The 27,991-nt window shown below is 33.7% G+C and overlaps 1 protein-coding gene across 1 annotated transcript; it reads right to left on the reverse strand.

Moving 5' to 3' along the window:
* Positions 1 to 23: 23 nt before the first annotated feature.
* Positions 24 to 27,989, reverse strand: Erk7 (Extracellularly regulated kinase 7). The gene is made up of 8 exons (XM_072534055.1): positions 27,685 to 27,989; positions 17,213 to 17,480; positions 16,543 to 16,749; positions 12,330 to 12,616; positions 11,392 to 11,636; positions 9,884 to 10,027; positions 6,668 to 6,845; positions 24 to 309 (listed from the first exon to the last, which is right to left on the reverse strand). Exons 2-8 carry the CDS (start codon positions 17,470 to 17,472, stop codon positions 137 to 139), a joined length of 1,494 nt encoding a protein of 497 aa, XP_072390156.1. The 5' UTR covers positions 17,473 to 17,480; positions 27,685 to 27,989; the 3' UTR covers positions 24 to 136.
* Positions 27,990 to 27,991: the final 2 nt, after the last annotated feature.

Here is a 27,991-nt window from a genome sequence, read left to right on the forward strand (position 1 = left end):
TAAATAACAATACAAAATTAAATTGATCTTTTTTTATTTTATATAAAAAAATTACACAACGTGCAAAGGGGTATAAAATGCATGTATAGTAAAAGTGTTATATAATACTGTGTATCAAATGACAGGACCTAGAGTTTCATCGTAGTCCAGCAGCTCTCAGCTCCATCAATGCGCTTTGAGTGATAATCCCGTGGGTCTTGCCGACATGGTTGAAGCTAATGTTTTTAGTTATTATCTTCTTTTTCGCAGCTTCCGCTGACGACTTTTTCACAGCCGAACGACAATCACCGCCGGCTTTCATAACTTCACCTAAAATTGATCATTAAATTATACAATATTTACACTAAACATCGGGATTCTAGAACGTATGATGTTATACTAAAATGCTTTTGCTTTGTTACTTTTTCATTCTCCGCTGCTTACCAGTTTAGGAATTTCCAAAACCATTCCTCGGATTTTTCTTATATTTATATTTTAATTTATGTAAATGAATGTTTGGTTGTTATAGGATGGTTATAGGATAGAATTTAATCTATCTGAGACTATATATTTTCTACCTGATTGGCATTTTTATTGAATTTATTATAAAAATAAAAATTCACACTTGTCCGGCCCCGATATCTAGCAGGTCATACAGCTTTATATCGGTTCTGATAAATTTGTTAATTACTGGTAGTTAAAATTAAAAATTTCATTTAATTTTTATACTGTTTGCAACTTAAAGTTAAATGTGACAGTGTACTGAAAATCGTAGATTTCTGTGAGTACAAAACTGCATTATTAATAACCTTAAAATCAGAAGTTTAAAAGGCAAAATATTTTATCGATTTCAATTCAACTTATCGATTATCAACAACAACTTTTTGCTGGTTCTTGCTTTTAACAAGTAATTAGGCTAGACTGCTGTTCAATTTTATTAAGTGGCCAGGTCCGGCTTCAGATCCTCTGTGCCAATGTACGTAAATTCTCAGCGGGAAGATGGATGAACCGGAATCAGCTACTACCTCACGAAATATTCCCACTACGTCACATATATCTTACTCCAATGCATTAAACGGTTTCAAATATCCTTCAAAAGACCAAGGTATTATACTTTCAACCATACAAGGAATAAAAGTTTTCGAATATGTAAAAGCTGTTGGATCAATAGTACAGCCCAAAAATGTTGTTTGGGTATCCAAAATAGCAAACAACCGCATCTGCATCTACCTCTCCTCTAAATATGTAGTTAATCAATTTCTTAGCTCCCACAAATATATAAATATTGATGGTAACCAGATTGAAGTAAGAAGACTTATAACCCCTGCCCAGAGACTCATCATATCTAATGTATGTCCTACTATACCTAATAGCATAATTGAAGAGCACTTATAAACTATATAAAATTCGCCTCCAACATGACGTTTCTACGAGTAGGCATGCAAGACTCAGAATACAGCCACGTACTCAGCTTTAGGAGGCAAATGTTCATAAGTCCTTTAGAAAATGCATCAATTCCTGACTCATTTCTAATCTCATTCGACAATACATCATATCGACTATACATTTCCATAGATGGTTTAAACTGCTCCAGATGCAAGATTGTCGGACATCACGATTCTGACTGTCCTTCTTTATCATCATCAAGCAACTCAATTAATCAAATGGAAACTGACCACCACGTGAATATACATAACTCTAACAATGAAAAATATAATCAGCTACAAGATCAACCACGAAACCAATACCAAGAAGATACTGAAACATTAACGGAACCAGAACCCAATACCATACAAAATCACGCATCAGCTACAAAGGACCAAACCACTTCCTCACAAACAAACAATGAATTATAAATTTTGAATCAACCAAAAATATTCCAAGATAATTCCTTAGTAATTGAAAGCGATAGAAAAACCACAGAAATTACTCCTGCCACCAAAAGACAAATATCCTCTCCTGAAATTCTTGAAAATGACCTACCTCCTCCCGATACTCAAAAACCTAAGAAAAAGCCTAAAACCCAAGAAGATGAAATTTTTATATATACTTTTCATGAAATATGTGATTTTCTGGCAAATTCCCTTCACTCAAAACATCCTGAACGCATTGTTAAAAATTATTCAAACAAAAGCCAAGAAATAAAAGAAATTTTAAACTTTATACATTCTCAAATACAAAATAAAATTTTAAAAAACAATATCACCAGATTGAAGAAGAAACTGCTTCTCAACAGTCCTTCTTCTACTGACGAAACTGACTAAGAATCAAGTTCTCAACAATAAATAGTTATCCTTTATCTGGGTACCTTCCCATATGGGAATAAGTGGTAATGAGGAAGTGGACTCTCTGGCAAGAATTGCAACCACCGACCAAAGTATTGCTATCATAAATCAAATGCCTTGGACTGATCACAAAGTAAATATCAAAGCCCACGTGTACAGAGCGTAGCAAACTACTTGGGATCACACTGCTAACAAACTTAAAGAATGTATAAGTCAAGTAGGAACCAAACTCATCTTATCAAATAATAGAAAAGACCAAGTCATCATCAACCGACTCCGAATAGGACATACTTTCCTTACACACAAGCATATCTTCAACCAGGAGGCTGCTCCAATGTGTACCAAGTGCAACACTCGGTTGTCAGTGAAACATATAATTGTTGAGTGTCCAGTGTACCAGAACGAAAGAATCGCGTGTGCCCTTAGTGATAATTTAAAAAGTATACTAACGTCAAATTTACAGTCTTTATTAAGTTATCTTAAAATGACTAAACTATACCTATACCAGATTGTAAAAAATATTTTTTTTATGTAACAATATGTATCTTACTGTTTGTGTATGTCCCCCCGCTAATAACCCTTAGTGGTTGATGTGGATATATTTGTTTAAATAAAAAAAAAATTCACACAAAAAATTCATCTTTTTTTTACTGTATTAAGATCGATTTACCCTACTTTGGTATAATTATACAGTTGACTCTCGTTAATTTGAAACTCGAAGGGCTCTTAAAATATTACGAATTATTAAGTGTTTGAAATATCAAATGGTTCGAAATTTGTAAGAAAAAATAAATAAAACTTCGAATTATTAAATGTTGATCAATTATTATTTATTAACTGCTATTCTGCAACGATGACAAAAGTTTAGAGGTACATTCGTGTACATACATGTATGTATATTCATAATGTGAATTAATCAATCTTTTGAAAGAACTGTTACTGGTTTGCTTCAAAGCACATTGCTACTGCTCAGACTGCTCAATATTTTTTTTTAAAGTAAAAGTGCCTGAAATGCTTTTTCATCACTTTCGTTTTGTAGACAGAAGGCTTGTAAGGTATCGAATGAGGACCTTGCTTCGTTAACTGACATCTCTGCCAAAGGTTCTAATGTATCGTACTCATCTTCATCGTTACTTTTTTCATTCGTATCTGTCGCAGATAAAATTTCGCCATTGGTTAGTGAACCTGAGACAGCAACATCTTCATCCACTTGAACAAAGTCAGAAAAACTGTCACCGCTGATGTCAACTAATGGTTCTATTGCTGGTTCTTCATCATCCATAAGTATTGAAAGATTTTCCTGATCTTCCTTTAAGAAACCGGATTTTCTGAAGCAGTTAAAAATTGTTAGGGGTGTTATACCTCTCCATGCCTTCTCAATTAGTAAAATAGCTGTCAGAACCGTGATATTTGCAGTCAGCTGCTTGTCGAGAGATTCTAAAACGAGCTTAACTATTTCTTTGCGATAGAACGTCTTAAAATTATGGATGATCCCTTGGTCCAATTGTTACAAGTGGAAGTTGTATTTGGCGGAAAGAAGTAGATTTTCACGTTGGACAATGTAGGAGGACTGTTGTGGATAATGCAATTGTCTAAAAATAGTAAAATTGTCCGCTTTTCCCGTTTTATGTCCACATTAACTGTTAAAAGCCAATTGTTAAAAAGTTCTGTCGTCATCCAAGCTTTTTTGTTAGCACGATAATCCGTAGGAAACGATTTTACACCTATGAAACATCGCGGTTTCACTTCTTTTCCTATCACTAAGGGTTTAAGTTTTTCCGATGCGTCCATATTTACTGCAAGTAAAACTATCAATCTCTTTTTACTGTGTTTTCCCCCATGACATTTTTCATCTTTAAAAGTAAACGTCTTGTCCGGTAAACATTTGAAAAATCGGCCAGTTTCATCAGTATTAAAATGGCTTGGCCATCATAGTTTCAATCAAGGTCTTCGATTTACCGTGCCAACCTAAGCAAACTGCATCATTAACACTTCCATTTTGCCCACAAACTTTTTTAAACACAACTCCATTTCTCTTTTGGAAATTTTTAAGCCACCCTTCACTTGCCGCAAGTTTTTGATGCTTAGGGTAGACGCGAACTCTTTTGCTTTTTCTTTCAACAAGTTTCCGCTAATAGACACTTTTTGTTCTCTACACTGTTTTAGCCAAATGACCAGACTTTCTTCCAGATGAGGGAATTCATCTTTAGTAGATCTTTTCCTATGTAAAATGTAAAATCTATGTAAAATCTTCAATAATATCTATGACACAGGCAATATCCCAAAAGATTGGCTACTTTCAGAATTTATTACCTTACCAAAGAAACAGGGAGCAAAAAAGTGCGGAGAATATAGGCTAATAAGTCTAATGAGCCATACATTAAAACTTTTTCTTAAAATTATACATCGTAGAATATACAAGCTATGCGAAGAGAGAATACAAGACACACAGTTTGGATTCATGAAGGGCGTAGGTACAAGAGATGCACTGTTTAGTCTACAAGTATTATTTCAAAGATGCAGAGATATGACTTGCGATATTTACACCTGCTTTGTGGACTACCAAAAAGCATTTGATACAGTTCAACACCAAAAAATGATGGATATTCTAACAAAAGCCCAAATGGATGATAAAGATCGGCATATAATACAAAATTTATAATGGAACCAATCAGCCACAATAAGAACGAATTTTGGAGGTGAACCAACGGAAATGATCCAGATTCTACGAGGCGTTAGACAAGGTTGTATACTTTCACCTATATTATTTAATCTATATTCAGAGGAAATATTTAGTGAAGCCTTGGAAAAATGCGAACATGGAATACTTCTAAATGGAGAACGCCTAAACAACATCCGTTATGCAGACGACACCGTTATTTTTGCAGACAGTTTGAACAGTTTACAGCAACTGATAAACAAAGTAAATGAAGTAAGTGAAAGATTTGGACTTAAAGTAAATATAACAAAAACTAAATTTATGATCATCAGCAAAAATAAAGTTAGAGACGCTCAACTACTTATCAATAATACACCAGTGGACCGAGTAAAACAGTATAACTATCTTGGAACAACAGTAAATGAACAATGGGATCACTCACAGGAAATAAAATGTAGAATAGAGAAGGCTAGGAGTGCATTCAATAACATGGCCAAACTCTTTAAAAGCCACAATCTTAATCTGGAGATAAAAGTAAGGCTCCTACGATGTTATATCTTCTCAATATTGTATTACGGAGTTGAATCCTGGACACTAACTGAAGCAATGGAGAAAAAACTTGAAGCCTTCGAGATGTGGCTATACAGGCGAATTCTAAGGATATCATGGACAGACAAGATAACCAACGAGACCGTATTACGAAGAGTGGGCAAAGTAAGAGAGGTGATGTATACCATTAAAAGGAGAAAGTTGGAATATCTCGGATATATAATGAGAAACAGCACTAAATACAGATTACTGAAGGTAATCCTAGTAGAGTACTACAACTGATCATTCAAGGGAAAATAGACAGCAGAAGGGGTCCAGGGAGGAGAAGACACTCGTGGCTCCAAAACTTGCGGCAATGGTTCGGATTGTCATCTGCTGAACTATTCAGATCTGCCGTAAACAAAGTCAGAATAGCCATGTTGATTGCCAACGTTCGGAACGGACAAGGCACATGAAGAAGAAGGTAATCCTACAGGGTAAAGTATTCGGAAAGCGAGGAATTGGGAGAAGGAGAATATCATGGTTGAAGAACCTGTGAGAAACTCCACAACAACAACGAATCTATTTAAAGCATCAGTCAATAAAATAATTATAGCCAGAATGATTGCCAATATTCGGAACGAATAGGCACTGAAAGAAGAAGAAGAGATCTTTTCCGTACCCCAGCAGTTTGAGCAGCATTAGTTTCTCCTTGTGCTTTATTATGATTGAGAGAGTACTCAGAGGAATTTTAAATTCTTTTGCAACATCACTTTTCTTCTCACCTTCCTCAACTTTTTGGATTAACTTCTTCCTTTTAGCAATCGTCAAACATTTATACTTTCTAGAGCTCATGACTAACAAAATTTTAATCTGTATACCAACAAAAGAGCAACAGTAACTAATAACTAAACAAACCAATTCGTGAGAAGTGTGTGTCAAATATATAGTCAAATTAATCATAAAAAAACAAAGGCGCGTTGATACATACAATCTTTCCGACTCTTTGTCTCTGCTACTTCGAATTGTCGAGTGTTGGAAGCAGTCGAGTTGGAATTAACGCATCGTTTTGTTATATAACAATAATTTTTTTCGTTCGAATTACCAAGTGCATAAAAATATATTGATTTATTTTGAAATATAAAGAGATTTTGTAGGGAACTTAAAATCAGAACTGTAGGTTTGAATTAACGCGAGCCGACTGTGGCATACTCACCTCTGTGTAAAGTAACAGGAATTGTTGGTCTTGATACAACTTTCGAATCCGATTTCATCGTCGTAGCATGGATCCAATGGTTCTTTTTGCTCTCTATCTTAGGCTCTGAATGTGAAATATATGATTTGTCTTGTACTGTCACATGATGCTTAAAATAGTTTTCAGTGTTTTTAGAAACCTTACAAAAGAAGAACAGTTATTTTTATTGTGTATAAAGAGGCACGTCATCTCTACTAGGTACTACATCTACAGATGGAAAACGAACCATACCAAATAAGGCGCGTTATATCACAAAAACTACTCAAAACATGCAAATATAAGTGTATTTTCTTTATTTTTTATGGTGAATTTGAAGATTATAAAGTGTGTACCTACAAACAAAAATATAAGTCAGCTACAGCATATTTCAAGTAACGTCTTAGTATAGTATATTTATAAAAAGCGAAAAACCAGGTAACTTAGTTGTATTGAAATATAAACGAGTAAACATTATCTGAATAAGTGAGACAGGGAAGAGTTTCACGGCCACTTTTGTTTAGATTAAATTGTGAAGAAATTTTCAAAAATATTCTCAATAATATTAAAGCAGAGGCTTTAAATGAAGAGACTTTTATCTTCACCTTCCCAAAATAATTACATACTCTCCTAACATCCATAATTTATATCTATCTATCTATCTATACAGCCCTTGCTGTCCAATTTTGGACATAGGCCTCCTCTTCCTTCTTCCTTCTTCTTCTTAAGGTGCCATGCATTTCTGCGTAGGCGTCCACCGTACATCGTCTTGTCAGGTGAGATGTTAAATATTCTGGATTAAATAATTCTGTTTTTAGCAGCATTGCGAAGCATTTCATAGCTGTGGATTCCTGTCCATTGTCGAATATTGCGCAGCCATGACATTTTTTTACGTCCGAGACCTCTCCTACCCTCTATTTTCCCTTCGAGTATCAGTTGCTGAAAAGTGTATCGTTCTCCTCGTATGATGTGCCCCAAGTATGCAGTCTTCTTACTTTTTACATAATTAAAAAGTTCCCTATCCTGTAAGCCCGCTCTTCTGAGTACTTCCTCATTTCTGACCCTGTCCGTCCATGATATTCTGAGCATTCGACGCAGGCACCACATTTCGAACACTTCAAGTTTGTTAATGGAACTGGCCTTTAACGTCCATGCTTCCATTCCGTACAGGAGAACAGGCCACACGTAACACTTAAGCATCTTGTATCGGAGGTTGAAGTCCAATTTGCGATCAGTCAGAAACTTACGAAGCCTCAAAAAAGCATTTCTGGCTTGTTCAACTCTGCTCTTTATTTCATTCTCGGGGTCCCAACCCTCATTCAGCAAACATCCCAAGTATTTGAATTGCCTGACTTGTTCGATTTCTTCTCCAGAGACATATATCTTTGCGTTGGGGTAATCATTTCTACTTATAATCATTGATTTTGTCTTCTTGATATTTATTTTCAAACCCCGAGCTTCACTTGCAAGAGTTAGATCATTCAAAAGGCACTGAAGATCTTCGATGTTATCTGCCACTATGGCTGTATCATCGGCATACCTGATGTTATTAATAAATATGCCGTTAACTTTAATACCCTTATTAGAGTCTTCCACTGCTTCTGCGAAGGCTTTTTCTACGTATAAATTGAACAGCATTGGAGACAGTATACAACCTTGCCTTACTCCTTTTTTAATGGAGAAATCTTCTGTTTCGTTGGAATTTTGAAGACGTACTGTTGCTGTCTGATTCCAATACAGATTGGCAATGATTCTTATATCCTTTGCATCCAATCCCAACTCTTGTAGGTATTTTATCATCAATTCATGTTTTACATTATCGAATGCTTTCTCGTAATCGATGAAACAGATAAAAACATCCTTTCTTTGATCTAAACAATTCTGTATCAATGTTTGCATACTAAAGATCGCTTCTCTCGTGCCAAGTCCATTTTTGAAACCAAACTGACTCCATCCACTGACCTCTTCACATTTCTTAAACAATCTAGTGTGAAGTATTCTCAGGAAAAGTTTCAAAAAGTGACTCATTAGGCTTATTAGTCGGTGGTCCTTGCAGAAGTTCGCACGTGGTGTTTTTGATAGGGCGATAAATGTAGATCGAAGCCAATCTTTTGGAATCTGGCCCGTATCGTAGATGTCGTTAAAGAGCTTGACAATAATGTCTAGGTTTTCTTCATTAAGTAACTTGATTGTTTCTGCGTACATATCATCTGGTCCTGGGGTTTTGTTACTTTTTAATAGTTTGATAGCTTGTACAATTTCAGCTTTCAAAATACTTGGGCCCTACAAATGGTCTCCCAGTTGTGGTGGTTTTTGTGTTCTGTCATCATTGAACAAATTGGCTGTGTACATTTTCCAAGTATTAAGTATATCGCTAGGGTCCGTTATTAATTCATTTTGGTCATTATGTATACCAGTGACTTGTTTTTTCTTGAAGACACCAGCAATTTCCTTAATTTTTTTGTGAAGATTGAAGCTGTCGCCGAGTTTATATAGGCTTTCAGCCTCGGCGCAAAGTGTAGTCATCCAGATCTCCTTCGCCGCTATAATTTCTTTACGAATTTGACTGTGTATATTTCGGTACCCTACTTCGTCCTGCCTGATCTTACACTGCCTGCGTTGTTCCATCATCTCTAATATTTCTTCTGTCATCAACTCATTCTTGGTAGTTGTTTTACTCTCGAGTAGAAAAGTGTTGTTCAACTCATCAAATGATTCTTTTATGGTGGTCCATGACTTTTCAACATCATTCTCAGTTGCCATATTAGAGAACCTATTGTTTATTTCCTCTGTGTACGCTTCATTTGTTTCATTGTTTTTGAGTTTTCTAATGTTTACTGATGCCTTCTGGTGTTTTCTTTTAGCTGTAGCGAGCCTCAGTTTGATATTTGCTACTAAGGGATTGTGGTCGGATCCTATGTCCAGGTAATGCAGATACCTTAGTAATAGCATTCCTGTACCTTCTATTAATTGTCACATAATCTATTTGGTTCCTTATAATGCCCTGATGTCCGTCTAAAGGCGACTTCCATGTGTGCTTCTTCCACGTCTCTCTATTGTAGGCAGTTTGTATCCACTTAGGGCATGCGTGTTTCTTCAAGTCATCTGACCATCGCATTTGTGGAAGCATATTTTATATACGAAGATTAAAGAGAGAGATAAGTTTATGGACGCTAGAGATATTAAACGTTAAAGAATTACCTTGGAGTAAACTTGAGGTACAAAACTTTTTGGCTTTACGAAATGAGATGGTTTAGATTGTCTTTGATTGTGCGACGCCATCAGTTCGTATAACTTATTTCGATAATCGTCTACAGATAGCCTGACGTCATCGTTTAACGGCACCTGAAATCAAATTAAAGAATAAAGTGGTAATGTAGAATAAATTTTATTTAAGGTTGCAAGAGGTCACTCTACTTCCTTTAAAATCTCCCACAATAATTTAACAAGAGGTTTATAATTGCAATTGAGATTGATTTGTGTTTTTAACACCTTGATTGCTTTACGTATCCCCGGGGACATGTGCGTAATTTTTCAACTGTGCTGTAGTAAAATTATTGAAATCGTCGCATCTTGCGGTAGCAATAAGAATGGTATTTGTACCTCTTTATAAGTGTAACAAATAGCTATCGATAGCAAATTTTTAATTCTCGCTACTGATGTCGGTAATATAAGACATGACCCGGAGACACGTGCCGTACATAAACAAAAATGTATTGTTAGTATGCCTCACAGACCCCGGGAGGCATGTGTCATTGCCATTCGTTTCAACTTGTTGGTGCTTGTCGCTGTGTATATTCAGTTTGTTTATTGTAGTTCATTGAAGTGTGAGTAGTACTTGTTAAAATGTCGAAAAGGGTAAGTTATATGGTTGATATAGTGAAACAAAAGGTGATAGAAGTTGCAAATGAGCAAACAATCAGTGATCATAAAAACTTTGGAGAGAGTTCTTACTAGAGAGAATATATAGTACCTTTCAGAGAGAGACTCCATTTTCGTCAGTACATCCCCAACAAGACTCATAAATATGGAGTGAAATTATACAAACTCTGTTCTTCTGAAGGCTATACTTTTAACGTAAGTATTTACACAGGAAAAATGAACAATAACCAGTTAATGTAGCATACTCTGAAGCAGTTGTTCTAAAATTACTTCAGTGTATCACAGACAAAACTGGCAAAATATTATTTGTTGATAACTTTTATTCAGAAATACCTCTCGTTAAAAGATTTTTAGCAGAAAATATGGTGTACTGTGGGACTCTTAGAGGAAACAGAAAAGAAAAACCACCTATTTTTAACCAGTCCAAGAATATGAAGCGAACAGAGGTCATTGGAAAAAAGAAAGATGTACTAATAATTATTAAGTGGATGGATAAGAAACCTGTGTTAATGATTTCAAGTGTCTCAGCCCATACTAAACAGTTGATTCCAACAGGAAAGCAGAATAGGCAAAAAGAGGATATTGTGAAACGAAATGTATAATTAATTACAACTCTGCAAAGAAGGCGTAGACTATTCTGACCAGATAAGTATTTTGTATTAGTAAATTTACTAATGTTTGTCTTTTGAGAACGATTTCCGAAGTGGATATTGAAACGTCAATAAACGTACTTTAACCTTTACTTGTGGCTTATTCCCATTTAAACAGTAATAAACCATTTAATGGTTTTCATGTTAAATGAAATAATTTTTCTTCTTAGTACTTACCGTGACTGACATTTCAAGAGATATCTCCTGATCAGGATTGTGGAATCTCGCAATATAGGAATGTTCCAAAGCTTCTTCTGCTGTAAGTCTGTCGTGTGGGTTAAACACCAACAATCTATTTATAAGATCGATTGCATCTGAAGGTACATTGTTGCCTAGGATCGAAACAAGGGGGATTTTTTGAACTGCAGACGCATTTTTGATCATTGAAGATCCAATGCCGGAAATACACACCATACTTATATCTACAAAATAATTGTATTATTATTTTTATGTGAAAAATATTGATAAATTCGATTACAATGTCTATTGTAAATTCTAAGGTAAGCTTTCTATTTTAAATTCCATTTTAGGAGCTGAATTCATAAAATATTATACAAAGACAAAAATGACAGCACTAGATATTATGGCGATTGTTAACACATTTTTTTAAATTAGAGGAAAAAATAGACAAAATTACTCCCAAATACATTATTTTATGAAAAGAAAAGAAGATACGTAAATGCAAGAACTGTAAGGTAGTAGTTAGTGAAACTGTGAGCCAGAAACATAAGTTTTTTGTACTGGACATCGAAGTAAACAGCGAAACTAAATCAAAATATTGGACAGTAACACAAAAAATCGAGTGATGTATGTTAAAAAATGGGAAAAAGGTCTCTTCAGGGTAAAAATTGGTACTGCTACAATTTGGAGGAATATTGCCAGTATTATTAGATATACTGCTGTTGAAATACTTATAAACACTTCAAGAAATATGGTTGATAATAAAGAGACCTGCTGGTGACAATCGAAATTCAAGAAGAAATAAATGAGAAGAGTAAATTATATAAAAAGTGACAAGAAAATAGGTGATACACAGATCTTCACAACTTTGAGGAATTCAAATGTTTTTTTAAACGTATTTACACGCTTTTTACAATTGCTAAAACTACTTTTACCTTCTTGACTTGGCGTAGGAATGGTCGCCATTATCTTCTCTACTTGGTTCACCGTAGACGTTCCTGGAAAGATAGGTTTTCCTAAAACCATTTCTGCAAGAATGCATCCTATGCTCCATAGATCTATGCCTTTTGTATACCTCCTATTAGCTATTAGAATTTCGGGTGCTCTATACCACCTAGTTGCCACATAGTCAGTCAATGTAGGATCACCATCTGATCCGTTGACGGATCCTTCCGATCCTTGCGAAAGAGATCTGGCTAATCCAAAATCTGCTATCTTACATCTATAAAACACAGAATGAAACTCTTACATAAAATGTATTAAACTAGATAAAAAACTATCAATTATTATATGATTGTATGTAATTGATGACATGCCAAAAAATTGACACTTACCGCTAACCTAAAAATAGTCCATTAAAATTTTTTTATATAATGTAAATGTCTACAGTTCAATGATATTGCAAACATATTAGAATCAATAAAGAAATTATGTACGTTAGACACAATGTAGCGACACGTAAAACAACAAACATTCGCAAGTTTTGCGCAATTTAAACAATAGAGTAGTTTATATTATTCTATATTACAGTATATTTTTTCCTTTTACATGGCTTCTTCGATCTTATTTCTACATATCTTCTAGAGTAATCTCCTTCCTTCATCATAAAGAGCCTCACCCTATTATTTTCTTCATCCAGCTGTTGTCAATAGTTTTTCTTTCACCTCTTTACTTAACCCTTAATATTTTATCTCCTCTATATTAGGGTGAATATTTTAAGTTGTAGAATCAAATAACTGAAGTACGTAAAAGTTGTTTTAATATTGTTACGCTGAAGCATTTGCTACGCCATTGATACCGATTCCAACGGAATTCTACGATGTTCGGACGTAACTAGAATTCTAGAAACTGGTCGAATGATTCGAAGCAAAACTTAACAGCGTCTAGAGCAGGGGTTCCCAAACTTTTTTGTAACACGCCCCCTTTTGTTGAAATGAAAGTTTCTCGCGCCCCCACGCCTTAACAATAACTTTTATGGGCCTAGGAACAAAACAAAAACAAATAAGTATTACATAGAAAACAAAACATGTATTTATACTGCCATAAGATACAATAATATCGGTTCAAATGGTACGATATTTGGATTTTCAAACTTGATCCTTCATAAATGTCCTTGAAGCGTGTTTCTTCTGAAATTGACTCTACTTTAGGGAAACTCGAATAATTACAGGGGTTTGCTAATATTTTATACATCCAAAGTTACAATTTCTCAATATAAATCTTGATCGCATCACGATGAGTAGCTATATTTGTGTCTCCACCCTGCACTTTTAGGTTGAGGCTGTTTAACGAGTCAAAGATGTCTGACAAATAAGCCAATATTACTTGGGTACAATGTTTTTTGAAGGTCACGCTTAGTTCACTTTGCTTTTGCTGTTCCAAAAAGGTGGCTACTTCATCTCGAAGGTCAAATAATCTTACCAACATGTTTCCTTTTGAGAGCCATCATACTTCTGTATGAAATAGCAGTGTTTTGTGATCACTCCCTTAATCTTCACAAAGAGTTTTAAACCGTCGAGTATTCAACGCACTGTTTTTTATGTAATTCACTACTTTAAGACAGCATTCAGTTCATTTAAAAGAGTTTTTGCTGCCAAGGCTTATCGATATATAACACAATGTATCCTAGTCACATCAGCATTTTTCTCTCTTACTAATTGTACAAATCCTGAGCGAGAAACAAGCATTGAAGGCGCGCCATCCGTACATACACCCATCAGTTTTTGCCAAGAGAATTCCTGTTTGTCAAAAAAGTGTGACACTGCTTTCATAACATAAATAGGTTTTGTCGTGGTCTCCAACTCAGTAGAAAAGACTAGCTCGTATTTCATTCTTTCGTTTTCAATATACAGAACATAAACAATTAACTAAGAACATTGTGCTATGTCTGTACTCTCGTCTAGCTGAATAGCAAAAAATGGCGATTGTTTTAATGCATCAACTACTTGATTTTGTATGTGTTCGGCCATATCATCAATGCGACGTATCACAGTATTATCAGAGAGAGAGGTATTTGAAATAACTTTTGCTTACTATGCGTTCCAAGAATAATATCAGCTGTCTTTAACAAACACGGTTTAACAAGCGTCTCTCCAATAATATGGCTCTTCTTTTCTTTAGAAATCAGAAGTGATAGCTTGTATGAAGTACTTTTTCAGATAACTGAGCCGTAGAACCAGTACTATCCAACTTCATGCGTTTTAAATTTTCAGATTTTGTGGCAAAAAATTCCTTTGGTTTGTCCTTAAAAGAGTTATGTTTGGATGATAAATGTCTTTCAAGACGATTAGGTCTAATTGCATCATTGTTTAATACTTCATAGCAAATTATACACTGAGGATGTTCGACATTATCTTGACGCATACAAATAAACCCATATTTGTATCAAAGTCAACTACGACAATTAAAATTTCACAACACGTACGCTTTTATAATGCAAAAATACGTGCAATCTAGGCCGAGGTATCTCAAACACTTAGTTACAATTGATTAGCTGCGGTTAGCTGGCCTGCGTCTGATGGTGGGAGGGAATGAGGGAGGCAGTGCTTGGTAGAGCTCAGTTGTCAAATGCGCGCTATTGCCACATTGAACGGCTCACATTCCATTCTTTCAAGCATTCGATTTCAAATTTATGTGTAAAGTCAGATGTTACAGTGGTTTGTTTTAATTTTTTAAACATCATGATTTATTTAGAATTTTAGAAAGACTACCTAAATTGAATTTACTTTTCGATTTGTCTCGCGCCCCCCTGACATTTTCTCACGCCCCTCAGGGGAGGAGTGCCCACCGTTTGGGAACCACTGGTCTAGAGATTTCTGGAAGCATAGGCGCACTATATATAAGGAACAATTTAGATTTTAGGGGCAGTCGATACAATAAATTTGTACTTATAGTAAATACGTGTAATAAATTAATTTATTACAATTAATATTTTACTTAAGTACAAATTAGAAATACAGACGGAACTCATAGAAGCTACAAAAGCTCTGTATAAAGAAAATAAAGTGTCCATTAAAATGGGAACAATAATCATAGGAGATTTCACCACAACAAAAGGGCTCCTGCAGGGTTGTTCCACATCTCCAACCCTATTTAAAATATACTTAGAAAAAGCCTTGACTACATGGAAAAGAAAATGCGAAGGCATGGGAGTACCGGTACGGAACGAATACCTATATACGGTAAGCTTTGCAGACGATCAAGTAGTGATTGCACAAGACCAAGACGACCTCAGCTACATGATGAAGAAACTACAAGAAGAATATACCAAGGCTGGCCTAGATATTAACCTCGCGATACAGAGTACCTATCTACAAGTGAAGAAGACATAGAAGATCTACAGATTGATGACAACGTAACAATCAAAGGAAAGGATAAATTCAAATACTTGGGGTTTATAATCACGAAAAAGGCAACAACAGAGGAAGAAATTACACAACGATTAGGACAAACAAGAACAGCAATCCAACAACTTAACTCAGTATGGTGGGATGGACACCTAAATATGAAGACAAAAACACAGATTTATAAAACATTAGTGCGAAGTATTATGACGTATAGGGCTGAAAATTGGATCATAAACAAGAAAAACAACAGTAAGATAATAGCAACAGAGATGGAATGTCTGCGAAGATGCTGCAGAGTAACAAGAATGGATAGGAGAAGTAATGACGAAATAAAGCAAAGAACATCAATAGAAACAGACATACTAACATACATAGGACAAAAAAGACTAAAGTGGTATGGACATGTAAGAACTAGTGACAGCAGATGGATAAAGAGAATAACCGAATGGAGCCCCATAGGAAGGAGGAAAAGAGGACGACCCCGAAAATCCTGGAGGAACGAAGTAGACGACGCCATGAGTAAGAGAGGCCTAAACGATGGAGAATGTGACAACCGAGAGAGATGGAAACGGTTGAACGAGGGAAGGCAGTAAATACTGTAGAATTATATATATATATATATATATATATATATATATATATATATATATATATATATATATATATAAAGTAAATAAATTAAAATGAGTGTAAGAGGACTTACAAATAGTTTTTATTTAACGTTTCGATATCTACTTCGAAAATCGTTCTTAAAAGACAAAATTAACTGTTTAGGTTTTAGTTTATCCATTTTTCTCCTTACCTACATAGACTATCCAAAAGAACGTTACTTGGCTTCATATCCCTGTGTATGACATTACCAGAATGTATGTATTTGATAGCTTTTAGTAATTGGTATATGATATATCTCTTGTGAACGTCTTTCAGGATCGTTTTTCTTTTAATAACGTTGTGTAGATCAGTTTCCATGTACTCAAAACCTAAATAAATGTCTCTGTTATTGGCAGCTCTAAAAATAACAACATTAATTATAATTAAATTCTAAAAAAAACGACAAACTCATGTTGTAAGGAAAGCAGCTGGTAAAGGTGATGAATACTTTAGAATTATTAAAAACATACTACAATCAAACTGCGAATATAAAAAGAGATATCCAGAGTACCACAGGGACGTATAGTGTACCCTCTTCTCTTTAATATATACTTCGAAGAAACTTTTAAACATGCCACAGATGTTAAAAACGATACAAACATCAATAAATCACATAAGAGAAGTAAATAAACTATACAGATAAGATCTGAATATAAAAAGTCTATAAAAGACTCAGCTATACATAGCTCAGTACGAAGATAAATAGGGAATAGAACCACTGTGAAGAGATACAATAATGGATACCAAAGGCTTTCGATACAAACAGACTTAAAAAAGCTGATGCTAATGATGAATCTATGCTTTTAAAAAAACAATCTTACCTGTGAACACTGTGCAGTTTAACAATATTAGGATGGCTCTTAAACGACTGTAGGAACATAATCTCCCTGTAGGTCCTTTGAGCATCAGTTTGATTTCTAAATGCATCGAAAATCTTCTTCACAGCCACTACTTCTTTGGTCTTTCGATCGATAGCCTTCCAGACGATGCCGTAGGCCCCCTTGCCTAGTCTTTTCTGGATGTCGAACCGCTTCATGATGTGCTCGTCGATTTCACTCATTTTGTCTTTGGATTGAGCCATCAGATAAACTAAAAGGTTTATATAGGCTTGTTTTACAATATACAAAACGAAAAATCTCTTGTGTATAACATTGTACTGTAAAAGATACTTGTCAAACTGACATAAAACATCAAGTGTTTTAATCTAACTTTATATTTCAATGTATTATAATTAATAATAAATGTCAGTTGATTATTCATAGTGATGATTTACGTTGAGTATCATGCCTTTACAACCAACACATTACTATAATTATGGTTGCGTTCGGCAGCAAGACGTGTATTTTGTTCTTCTGAAAAACTATCTAAAAAGTGCAAAACTATTGCACTAGACCGAAAATTTTTTAAATTTTAGACTGTAGGTCCCTACAATTGTGTAAAGCAATTAAAAAATATAATTATATCATTAGACTTAGGCAAATATGCAAATAAAAAAGTATGAAATATGCGCATAAATATGCAGTATTTTATGCAAAAATATGCAGTGTTTTATGCAAAATATGCATATTTATCTAGAAAATATGCATGTAATAAAAAATATTTACAATATTTTTTTATTTACAAAATACTTAAATATTATAAATACATAACATATACAATTATTTTAACATATAAATATTATTTTGAATTGTGGTAACAATAGATTATTAAATGATGTTCAAAATTTTCTAATAAAAACTTATAGCTTCTATCTGAATACATATATTTGTAAATAGAAAAACTTCTTTCGACATCAACTGATGTAACTGGGGCATTTTTCAAATTTACTCTAATAGATGGTTCTAAATTAAGTGGTTCGGAAAATGTCCCAGCTAGTACTTGAACTACTTCAGAAAGAACCTGGTAACCACTATGTTTTTCCATGGTTACTTTAAATTTTTGAAAAATTTCCTTTCCTATAGTACCTTTAACGTTTTGACACAAAGACTCAAATTCTTTTATTAAAACTACTCTCTAACAATGATAATTTTGAGGATTCTAATTGAGTTATAGTTTTCTGGACAAAACTATAATTTGATTTTATGAATGACAGTTGCTGTTAGAGGATGTTATTTTGAAAGGCTTGCTTAGCTTCCAATAAAGATTGGCAACTATCATCCGTAAAATGGTTAATTATTTTTTTTAATCTACAAAATGATCAGCATAGAAATAAGCTTGCTTCCAACCATATTCCCCAACGTGTTAAAATGGGTTGCGGTGGCAGTGGAACAGCAGGAAGCATATCTCTGTAACATTGTATTCTTACAGGTGATTTCAGGAATACCTTTTTGACGCTCACTATTAAACTGTTAACTAGTGGAAATTATTTTCTTACTTCCTCCGCAACTCTGTTTATTCCATGCGCTAAACAAGTGACATGTATTAAGTTTGGATAAAATATTTTTAAATTTTGTCCTGCTTTCACCACATATGGTGCGGCATCAGATAAAATAAGGAATAATTTATCATTAGGCCCAGCAGCAGGAAGAAAAAAGTTTGCTAATGCTTTTTGTAGAAACCGTGATATTGTTAAATCGTTGGTTTTTTCCACTTGCTTACAGGAAATTAAATACGATTTTGGAAAGGTTTCATCGCTAAGTACACTAATCAAAAAGTGCACAATGTATCTTCCTGACGAGTCAGTGGTCTCGTCCACACATATGTAAAAGTAATTATTACCTATTTCGGCTTTTATGTTGTGGATAACTGAGGAGTATAACAACTTGACATTATTTCTCTTTAGAGTTCGTTCACTGGGAATGTTTTGTTTGCAATAATTTTTTAAAAAAGAACTAAAGTTTTCATTAGATAATTTTGAAAGCGGTATATTAGAAGATACTAATACACGACACAAGTCTTTGTTAAAAATTTCTTGTTTGGTTTGTTTTTTGGAACTTGACTGAAAGCACTTGGACACTGAAGGTTGATATTTTTCACCGGATGTGGTTTTTACTTTTTTAGTTAAATGTTTCGCGGTTCTGACATGCTGATCTATTTGAAATTTTTTTTCAGATAAAATCTAAAAAAGAATATAAATATTCTATAGTTGTACCCAATTTTAAAATCTAAGATTGTAGAAATAAACTAAAAATGAACCGTTTTTGCATAACAATTAAAATATTTAAATGAAATCAAATAAAAATCGGTGTAGTAATCTGGAAAATGTCAAGAAATGTATGTACAAGAAAGAAGAACCCCCAAATATTTACAAGAGGCTCTTGGTCTTTTCTGTTTACATTTAAAGAAAAAATACTGTGAGCATAAATTAAAAGCACCTAATTAAGTCCAATATATATTGTTACGAACATGCTTTCGGTTGCATCTCGAAAACGCTTCGAGAACTTTCGCGATGTTTCGAGTGAGAGAGAGAGAACAACCGGTCACGTAGGCGAATTAGAGGTGGGACTACTTTGGATTATTCTAGAATAATACTTTTGGTATATATATGTAACGATGTTATGAGTTAGTTTTAGTTGTCAAGATATTACCGAACTGTAAACTTATTAATAAATATATTTATATAAATTCGAACCGCTCGTTTTATTTAAAAACGGTACAATATGTTTTTTTTTTAGAAAAATTAAAGCAAACTATGCTATTGTTAGAAAAAAAAAAAATGTTAGCGACCTTTCAGTAGACTATTGAATGATTTGAATTTTAAATATGTATCCTATTTTTTATCGCAAGGAGTTTAAAAAATGCTTGAAAAAAGAAAAAATACATCGATTTATTGCGAACTAGCGTTGTGTCGGTACTTTTCTTAAACATAATCTCCAATTTTAAAATCTTTGTTTGTACCACCGTGTAAATTTTTAAAATAAAATAAAAAATAATACGTATGTACTTACAGTTTTGCCACAACATGAGCAATAAACTTTATCCATATCCATAGATAGCTCTTTGTAAGGTTTTATCCAAGTTGAAACATTGCTTATTTTCGGCATTTTCAAAGCTCAATAATTATTCACAATTAAAAATACACATTGTTTACGCCTCCAATTTTACAACAAAAGTGAAACCAAGTGAAACTGACCGTCAAAATAAAAATTTTTACCTAGAGACATAAACTGGCAAACACAAACCCTTAATTCCAGGACAAAACGTGACAAAACTATAAGCCGCTGTCTTTTATTAGTTACTATATCAAGAATTTGAATACCAAGTGATTATAAAACAAAATTAAATATTTGCATTTTCATACTATCTGTAAGTTTGAATATAAAAATATATAGTTAACACCAAATTCTCAAATTATATGCACTTTATGCTCACTTTTATAAAAATATGCAAAATTGGACATTTTTTATGCATTATATGCAAAATATGCAATTTGCATATTTGCCTAAGTCTAATTATCATAAACGCTGATGAAATAATATTCTGTGGAAATAATTTTTTTTAAGTGTGTATATATGTGTGTGCGTGTCTCAGATTTTGTTTTGTATTTTGTCCATAAAAGGCTTTAAGAGATAAAAATAAAGACCCAAAGAAAGAAAACATGGAAATTAAAATGGAGTTAAATGAAATACAGGAACCTATTGAATTCATGGAAAAACAAAGAAGAAAGAACAATGTGGTCATGACTGGACTAGCAATTGATACATACGATCAAAGCCTTTTAAAATAGGAAATGAGAAACTTCGTTAAACATAATTTGAAAATAGATGTTGAAACTAAAAACGCATACAAACTGGGAGAGAAAATCTTCCTGATGGATTTAGTAGAACATGAAGAGAAGTTAAAGGTTCTTCTTCTTCTTCAAGTGCCCTGTCCGTTGCGAACGTTGGCTATTAACATGGCAATTCTGATCTTGTTTGCGGCGCTTCTGAATAGTTTGACCGATGTGAGCCCGAACCACTTACTCAGATTTTGGAGCCACGAGTGTCTTCTCCTGCCTGGCCCTCGCTTACTGTCTATTTTTCTCTGGACAATCAATTGCAGTAGACGGTACTTATCGTGTCTCAATATGTGGCCTAGATATTCAAGCTTTCTTTGTTTAATTGTATTCACGATTTCTTTCTCCTTTCCGATTCTTTGGATTACCTCTATGTTGGTGACATGTTCGGTCCAGGATATACGAAGAATGCGTCGGTACACCCACATTTCGAATGCTTCTAGTTTTCTCGTGAGCGTCTCCGTTAGCGTCCAGGCCTCCACACCATACAGTAAGATCGGAAAAATGTAGCATTTAACTAGACGTAGTTTTAGGGGAAGAGACAAATCCCTGCTCATGAGGAGCTTTTTCATATTGCTAAATGCTGCTCTAGCTCGTTCTATTCTCGCCTTAATTTCTGTGGCCTGTTCCCACTTTGCATTTACGTTGGTGCCAAGGTACACATAAGATTCTACATGGTCAATTAGTATGTTACTTATCCGTAACTGTCGAGCAGGCTGTTGCTTCCTGCTTATCAGCATCCACTTTGTCTTCTTGAAGTTGAGGCTCAGGCCGTATTCCTCACTAACTGAATAAACTCTTTCCATTACCTGCTGTAATTCGTCTATGGTACTGGCAAGGATCACCGTGTCGTCGGCATATCTTATATTGTTCGTTAACTCGCCGTTTATTTTTATGCCCTCATTTGCATTTTCCATACATTTGTTAAATATTTCTTCGGAATAAATATTGAATAGGAGTGGGGATAATATACACCCCTGACGGACACCTCTTTTGATCTGCACACTTTCAGTGAGTTCGTTGCCAATTTTTGCTCTTGCTGCAGGTAAAGGTTATAAAAAAAAATCCAAACTAAGAAATGTTAACATCATCAACATCAATGACAATACTACGAATAAAGAGAGAGAAATTCAGAAAACAATTAGAAAACTTGTATGAGAAGAAAAAGTGAAAGGGACTGATGTAAGAATTGGTGTAAATATATATAATAATATAAATAATAAAAATATAGTCAAAATAAAGACAAAAAACTAGTAAACCCTTGCTCCAAAAATATTATGACGAACCTGGCAATACCAATAGACATTAGCAATTATAGAAAAGCAGCAAAGACACAGATAGATACGTAAATAATGAGCAAGACTGTGAACAACAAGTGACAAGAACAGTCTATCTTTTCTCGCAGTATCTTTCCATATAGTCTTCCTATTGATGATATTACGCTTATTCCTCTGTAGTTTTCGCATCGTTTTCTATCTCCTTTCTTAAATGTAGATGTCATATATGCCTCCGTCCATTCCTTTGGGAGCTGTTCGCCATTTATGGCTTTCTGAAGTATCCATTTTATCATCCGGTGTAATTTTTTGAGCCATACTTTATGAGCTCAGGTGAGATGCTTCCAGATCACGGTGCTTTCTTATTTTTGATTGCTTTTATGGCCGTTCTCATTTCCCTATCTGTTATTTTTATTTCTTGTTGTGGGGATCTGCTTCGTCTTTGCCTGTTTTCTTTTCCAATGAATTGTGGTCTTTATTCTGTTAACAGTTCCTTGTAATAGTGCTTCCATTCTTTGTAATGTATATTTCCCAACTAAATTTTTTCTTTTGATTTTTTTTTTCAATCCTCTTAGTACTTTCAATGAGTCCGAAGCTCTTGTACCTCCTATGTATGTTTCAATATTTACGCAGGTTCTTTCCCATTCTTTATTCTTTTGGTGTTATTTGTTTTTTCACATCTCTATCTTTTTCTCTATACTTTTTATAAACTTCATCGTTGTTTGTGTGTGTGTGTGTGGAAGGATAATGGCACGGAATCAAGTCCATTTGCCACAGAAAGTTGTATACAGAACTTTTCTTATAATATGAATACAAAGTTGAGGGTTATGCTGCTTTAAATTTCTATTTTTACTTCTTTAATAAAATTTACTAGAAGTTCTAAAGTGTTTCTATTGGCAGTTAATAAAATGTGTGATAGATTTAATGGAAGAAAATATTTCATTTTAATTAGTTTACGAATTAAATCATCTGATTTTTTTACATGTTTTTTGCAACCGAAGAATATATGGTTGAGATCTCCGTAAGAGTTCTGATCACAACTACAGGCCGATGACTGTATAATGCCCAGCTTAGCAAGGTGCGATGGAAATCGCCCATGATTTGTTTTAAGTCGAAAAACACTTGCCGAAAAGAATTTTGACGTGGAATAGTTGAAAATATATTGGGGTGGAGATGGTAGGGTTAGATGTATTTTAAAATACGTATTTTGTGAGTTCTCTACAACGTTTTCCCACTGTCGTTCCCATTTTAACATTATTTTATTTTTAATCAAATTAGAGATGTCACGTATTGTACAAATATTACAATGAACTCCGTTTTGTACTGCCTCCTTGGCCAAACTATCGTTGTTTGTAGTCAGCTATTTTCTGTATAGTTGCTTTTTTTCTTCAATTATTCTTTTTGTTGGTTCATTTATTTCATAATAATTCATAATAGTGCTAGAGTTTTGTATTACACTTTTTATCGATTAGCGAATTCTCAGCTAATATTTTAAGATCAACAAACATTCAAAAGGATTAGAAATTTAATTTTTAAAATAATAACCTTACTTTCATGAAAGGGCCAGTCTTTTTACCTCCCAATTAAATACAATAGGACAACAATCTGTTTCAAGAACACAATATAATTGAAATGTCAGATATTAGTTGTTCAGATTTCTTTCCTAGATGGTGTAGTTACCCCACCGGAGAAACAGTGTGACTTGTCGTCGTAGCCTTTTATATAGATAGAAGTTATTTATTGATGGTACGGATTTTGGCTCTTTATCACTCACTTCTGGCAAACAAATGGTTGTATATAGTACATCCACTAATAATTTTCCAACATAAACATGCCTCATTCTGGTATCAAAGAGACCGCCTTTCAAATCAAGGTTGTCAGACATATTTCCTAAAATTCCTAAGGTTGTATTTAAAAAATATTCTCTATTCTCTATTCGTTATTATTCAATTGCTAGTCAACGAACGACACTCTTAAAAAATAATATGAACATATTCTCAAAAAATATATCTATAAATTAATTAACTAGGTACTAATATTTCCATGGACTCTTCACTAATGAATTAAAGCAACCGTCAACTTTGTATATATTACTTATACTCTAAGTAATTTTCGAATATCGGCAACATTGTAGTCTGGAGAGAATTTGAACGTTCCATCTATATCGACGTTGCCATGTTGGTGAATTTAGCGGTAATACTTTTATAGATATAATGATAGACTTTTAAGAAATCAGACAACTCTTAAGAATCCAAGTTCTCAAAAACGGTTTCAAGAATTGTATTATTTTTTTTCAAATTTCATTGATTTTATACCTTACCTGGAAACATGAAAAATTGTAGATATATTAATATTCATACATTCATACACATAATATTAATATAAGATAATATTAAAGTTATATTCACTAATTTTAAACTCATGCATTATGGCAACAGCGAAGCGCAAAGCCATAAATCGTAATAAACACCTGTTTGTCTGGCTATGTGACACCCTAAAATATTTTATTTTGCAACCAGCTATCAGAGGCGGAGGCTTATTATAAGGTAAGTAATATTATATTTTTCTAGGATGGTATTTTGGAGACCATTTGATACGAATGATCAAGATGCATCAACTTCTGTGTTATCAATAAATAATGACAATTATGTTAATGACAGCCCCGAATTAAAAAATAAAGATTTGCACGTACAATCCCAAAGAATAGTTTTAAATATGTATGAGTGTTTGAAAAAAGAAAATATTGGGATGGCTGATAATGCAATTGTTTCGAGAATTCATGTATTAACAAAAATCGGGTATAAGACGATATATACAATTATTAAATTAGGCACTGTTACAGATCATTCCTTAAAACGAAAGCGACCAAATAAAAAATTGGGTAGGATCGACAATGCTGCAAAAGACGTTATTCAGCGAACAGTTTACAATTTTTACAAAGAGAATAGAGTGCCTACTTTAGAACTGATTCGTGAAAAATTGAGAGATTTCCCTGAATATAATTATACATCTTTGGAAACACTGCGCGAGATTTTGATAAGTTGTGGATTTAAATATAAGAAATTAGATAATCGAATGGTAATAATGGAATCTCGGCGTATTGTTGAACTTCGACGAGAGTATTTGAGTAAAATAAAACAGTATCGTAATTCAAACAGAAACATAATCTATTTAGATGAAACCTGGTTCGATACGCATGATGTTGTCAAGTACGGCTGGGTTGACAACACAAACAAGTGTGCGTTAAATACACCGTGTTCACGAGAAAAACGTGTTATTATTCTTCATGCCGGAAGCAAAGATGGTTTTGTATCTAATGCATTGCTATTGTCGGCCAAAAATATAACAAAGTCTTCTGCCAATTATCACGAAGATATTACAGCCGATTTATTTGAAAAGTGGTTTGTTGAACAACTCTTGCCCAATATTCCGCCGAATTCAGTGATTGTTATGGATAATGCGTCGTATCTTTCCCGCATATTAAATAAAATACCTAATAATAACACGAAAAAGGACGAAATTTTAAAATTTATGCAACTTAAAAACATCACTGTTCTTAAAAAGATTCCAATAAAGAAAGAATTAATTAGAATGATCAAAAGTCGGAATTTTAAAAACGAATACGTTATTGACACCATTTGCAGCAGGCACGGCCATAGTCTTTTGCGATTACCCCTATACTATTGCATTTTTAATCCAATTGAAATGGTTTGGGGTACCGTAAAAAAACGATTGCGAAAATATAATCAGTCACCAACATTAAGCGCAGTGGCCATTGAGAATATTCGAGAAATAATTAGTGGCATTAATAGCGATGTGTGGAAAAATTGCGAAGCTCATGTTGGACACTTTGGAAATAAGCTCTTCAATTAATGAAAAAAGTAAAAGTGCGAATTTTGACATAAAACTTTGTTATGTGGGGTTATAATAATATTTGTAACATCTTTTCCAAATACCTTTTTCCGATATCTCTAACTCGAAGCAAAATATTGAAGATTCACCCTGTTTGTGCATTAACAGTAGGCCGTGTTTAAAAATTAAATTTCAGTTGACTATCTTAATTGCTGGATAGACAATCTTTTAAAATTTTCTGACAGAATGAGCCATTATTTACAGATAATTGTAAAAAAATATTATGGTTTATGTAAAAACTAAATAATAAGTCCAATATTCTTATAAATCACTAAAATTAACAAGCTTTAATTTGAAAGAATTAATTTGTTATTTATTCGATGTTGTGAGCCCGCTCCCATTTGAAAAAAAACTGATTCTGTCCTTTGAAGAGTCCTATTCAAAAATGCCCCGTTTAAACAAATCGAAGGTTGAAGGGTGCCGGACATTTTTGCCGGAAACAATTCAAATTCAAAAGATCACCTTTTTCTGCTACGGAAAATATTGCCCCGATTTCTCACCAAAATCAATGTTGAGACTTTAGTTTAGTCTTGAATCTCAAAAATACTCATTTACATATTTTTCAAGCCTCGAAAATGCATATTAGGTATCGCATTTTTCGGATTTTAAATCGCCTATATCTCCAAAACTATTAACTTTTGAGAAAAATGACATAGATCTTATTTAGAGTCACCCAAAAACCTAAAAAATATTTTTTGGAGCACAAAAGGTGATATTTTGAATTTGTTTAAAAAATTGTTTAAACAATTTCTGCCCAAAAATTGAGAAATTTTCCTGAATATAATTATGTAAAAATTAATAAAAACTATATGATTTTTCTTGAAATATGCGTTTGATGAACTGATCCCTTTTCTTAATTTCCACGCCAATGGTCGGCATTGGCATCAAAGAATCTCAAAAGCCGACGCTTGGCAAACTGACATTGGAAAAAGTATACCATTCAACATTGATGGTACTATTTTTTCTCACTGCCAAATAGACAGGCAAACATGGTTTTATGCCTATGATCAATGATGCAAGGATTTAATGCTAGGTAATATGTCGATCTACTTCAAGTATCCATGAGCAAATCTTAAATCCTTAAGATTTGCTCATTTATATAAAATGTATTTAAAGTTTGTCTATTAAAATGTATGTATTATTATTATAAATTCTTGTACAAATCTGAGAAGAAAATAACTGAATTTTGATTGTTGATGTATTTAGAGTACTTTTGGTACAATTTGACTTGTGAAGACAACTTCTGCAGAGTTTAATCTATAATTTACAAAATAAACTATTTGCGTAAGGTTTTACAAACAACTTATTTACCTATTATCGATCACAGTAACCAGAATCATAGCTAAAACATTATAGTTTTTATTTATTTTTAAAATATAACAAAGTAACTTACCGAAAACTGTAAAAAATGGCAAACCAACTTCACTACAACCAAATTCACCAAACTAATGCATAAATAACTCCCCCAAAAATCATATCCACCCCCAATAACAAGGAATTAAAAAAAAAAACAAACGAATGTTTTATCATTAAAAGCCACAAATAAATATAACAGAGGTTTGTTTATTGGTCACATTTCACATGCGACCGTCGCCATAACAACAATCAATTGTTAGATTTAATCGTAGGCGGCTAGGACGATGACGACGTATATATCCATATTCTGACTGAGTGAATACAGTCCGAAGATAGACAGTGGA

The sequence above is a fragment of the Diabrotica undecimpunctata genome, chromosome 6, assembly GCF_040954645.1.
Source record: "Diabrotica undecimpunctata isolate CICGRU chromosome 6, icDiaUnde3, whole genome shotgun sequence".
Taxonomy (NCBI): domain Eukaryota; kingdom Metazoa; phylum Arthropoda; class Insecta; order Coleoptera; family Chrysomelidae; genus Diabrotica; species Diabrotica undecimpunctata.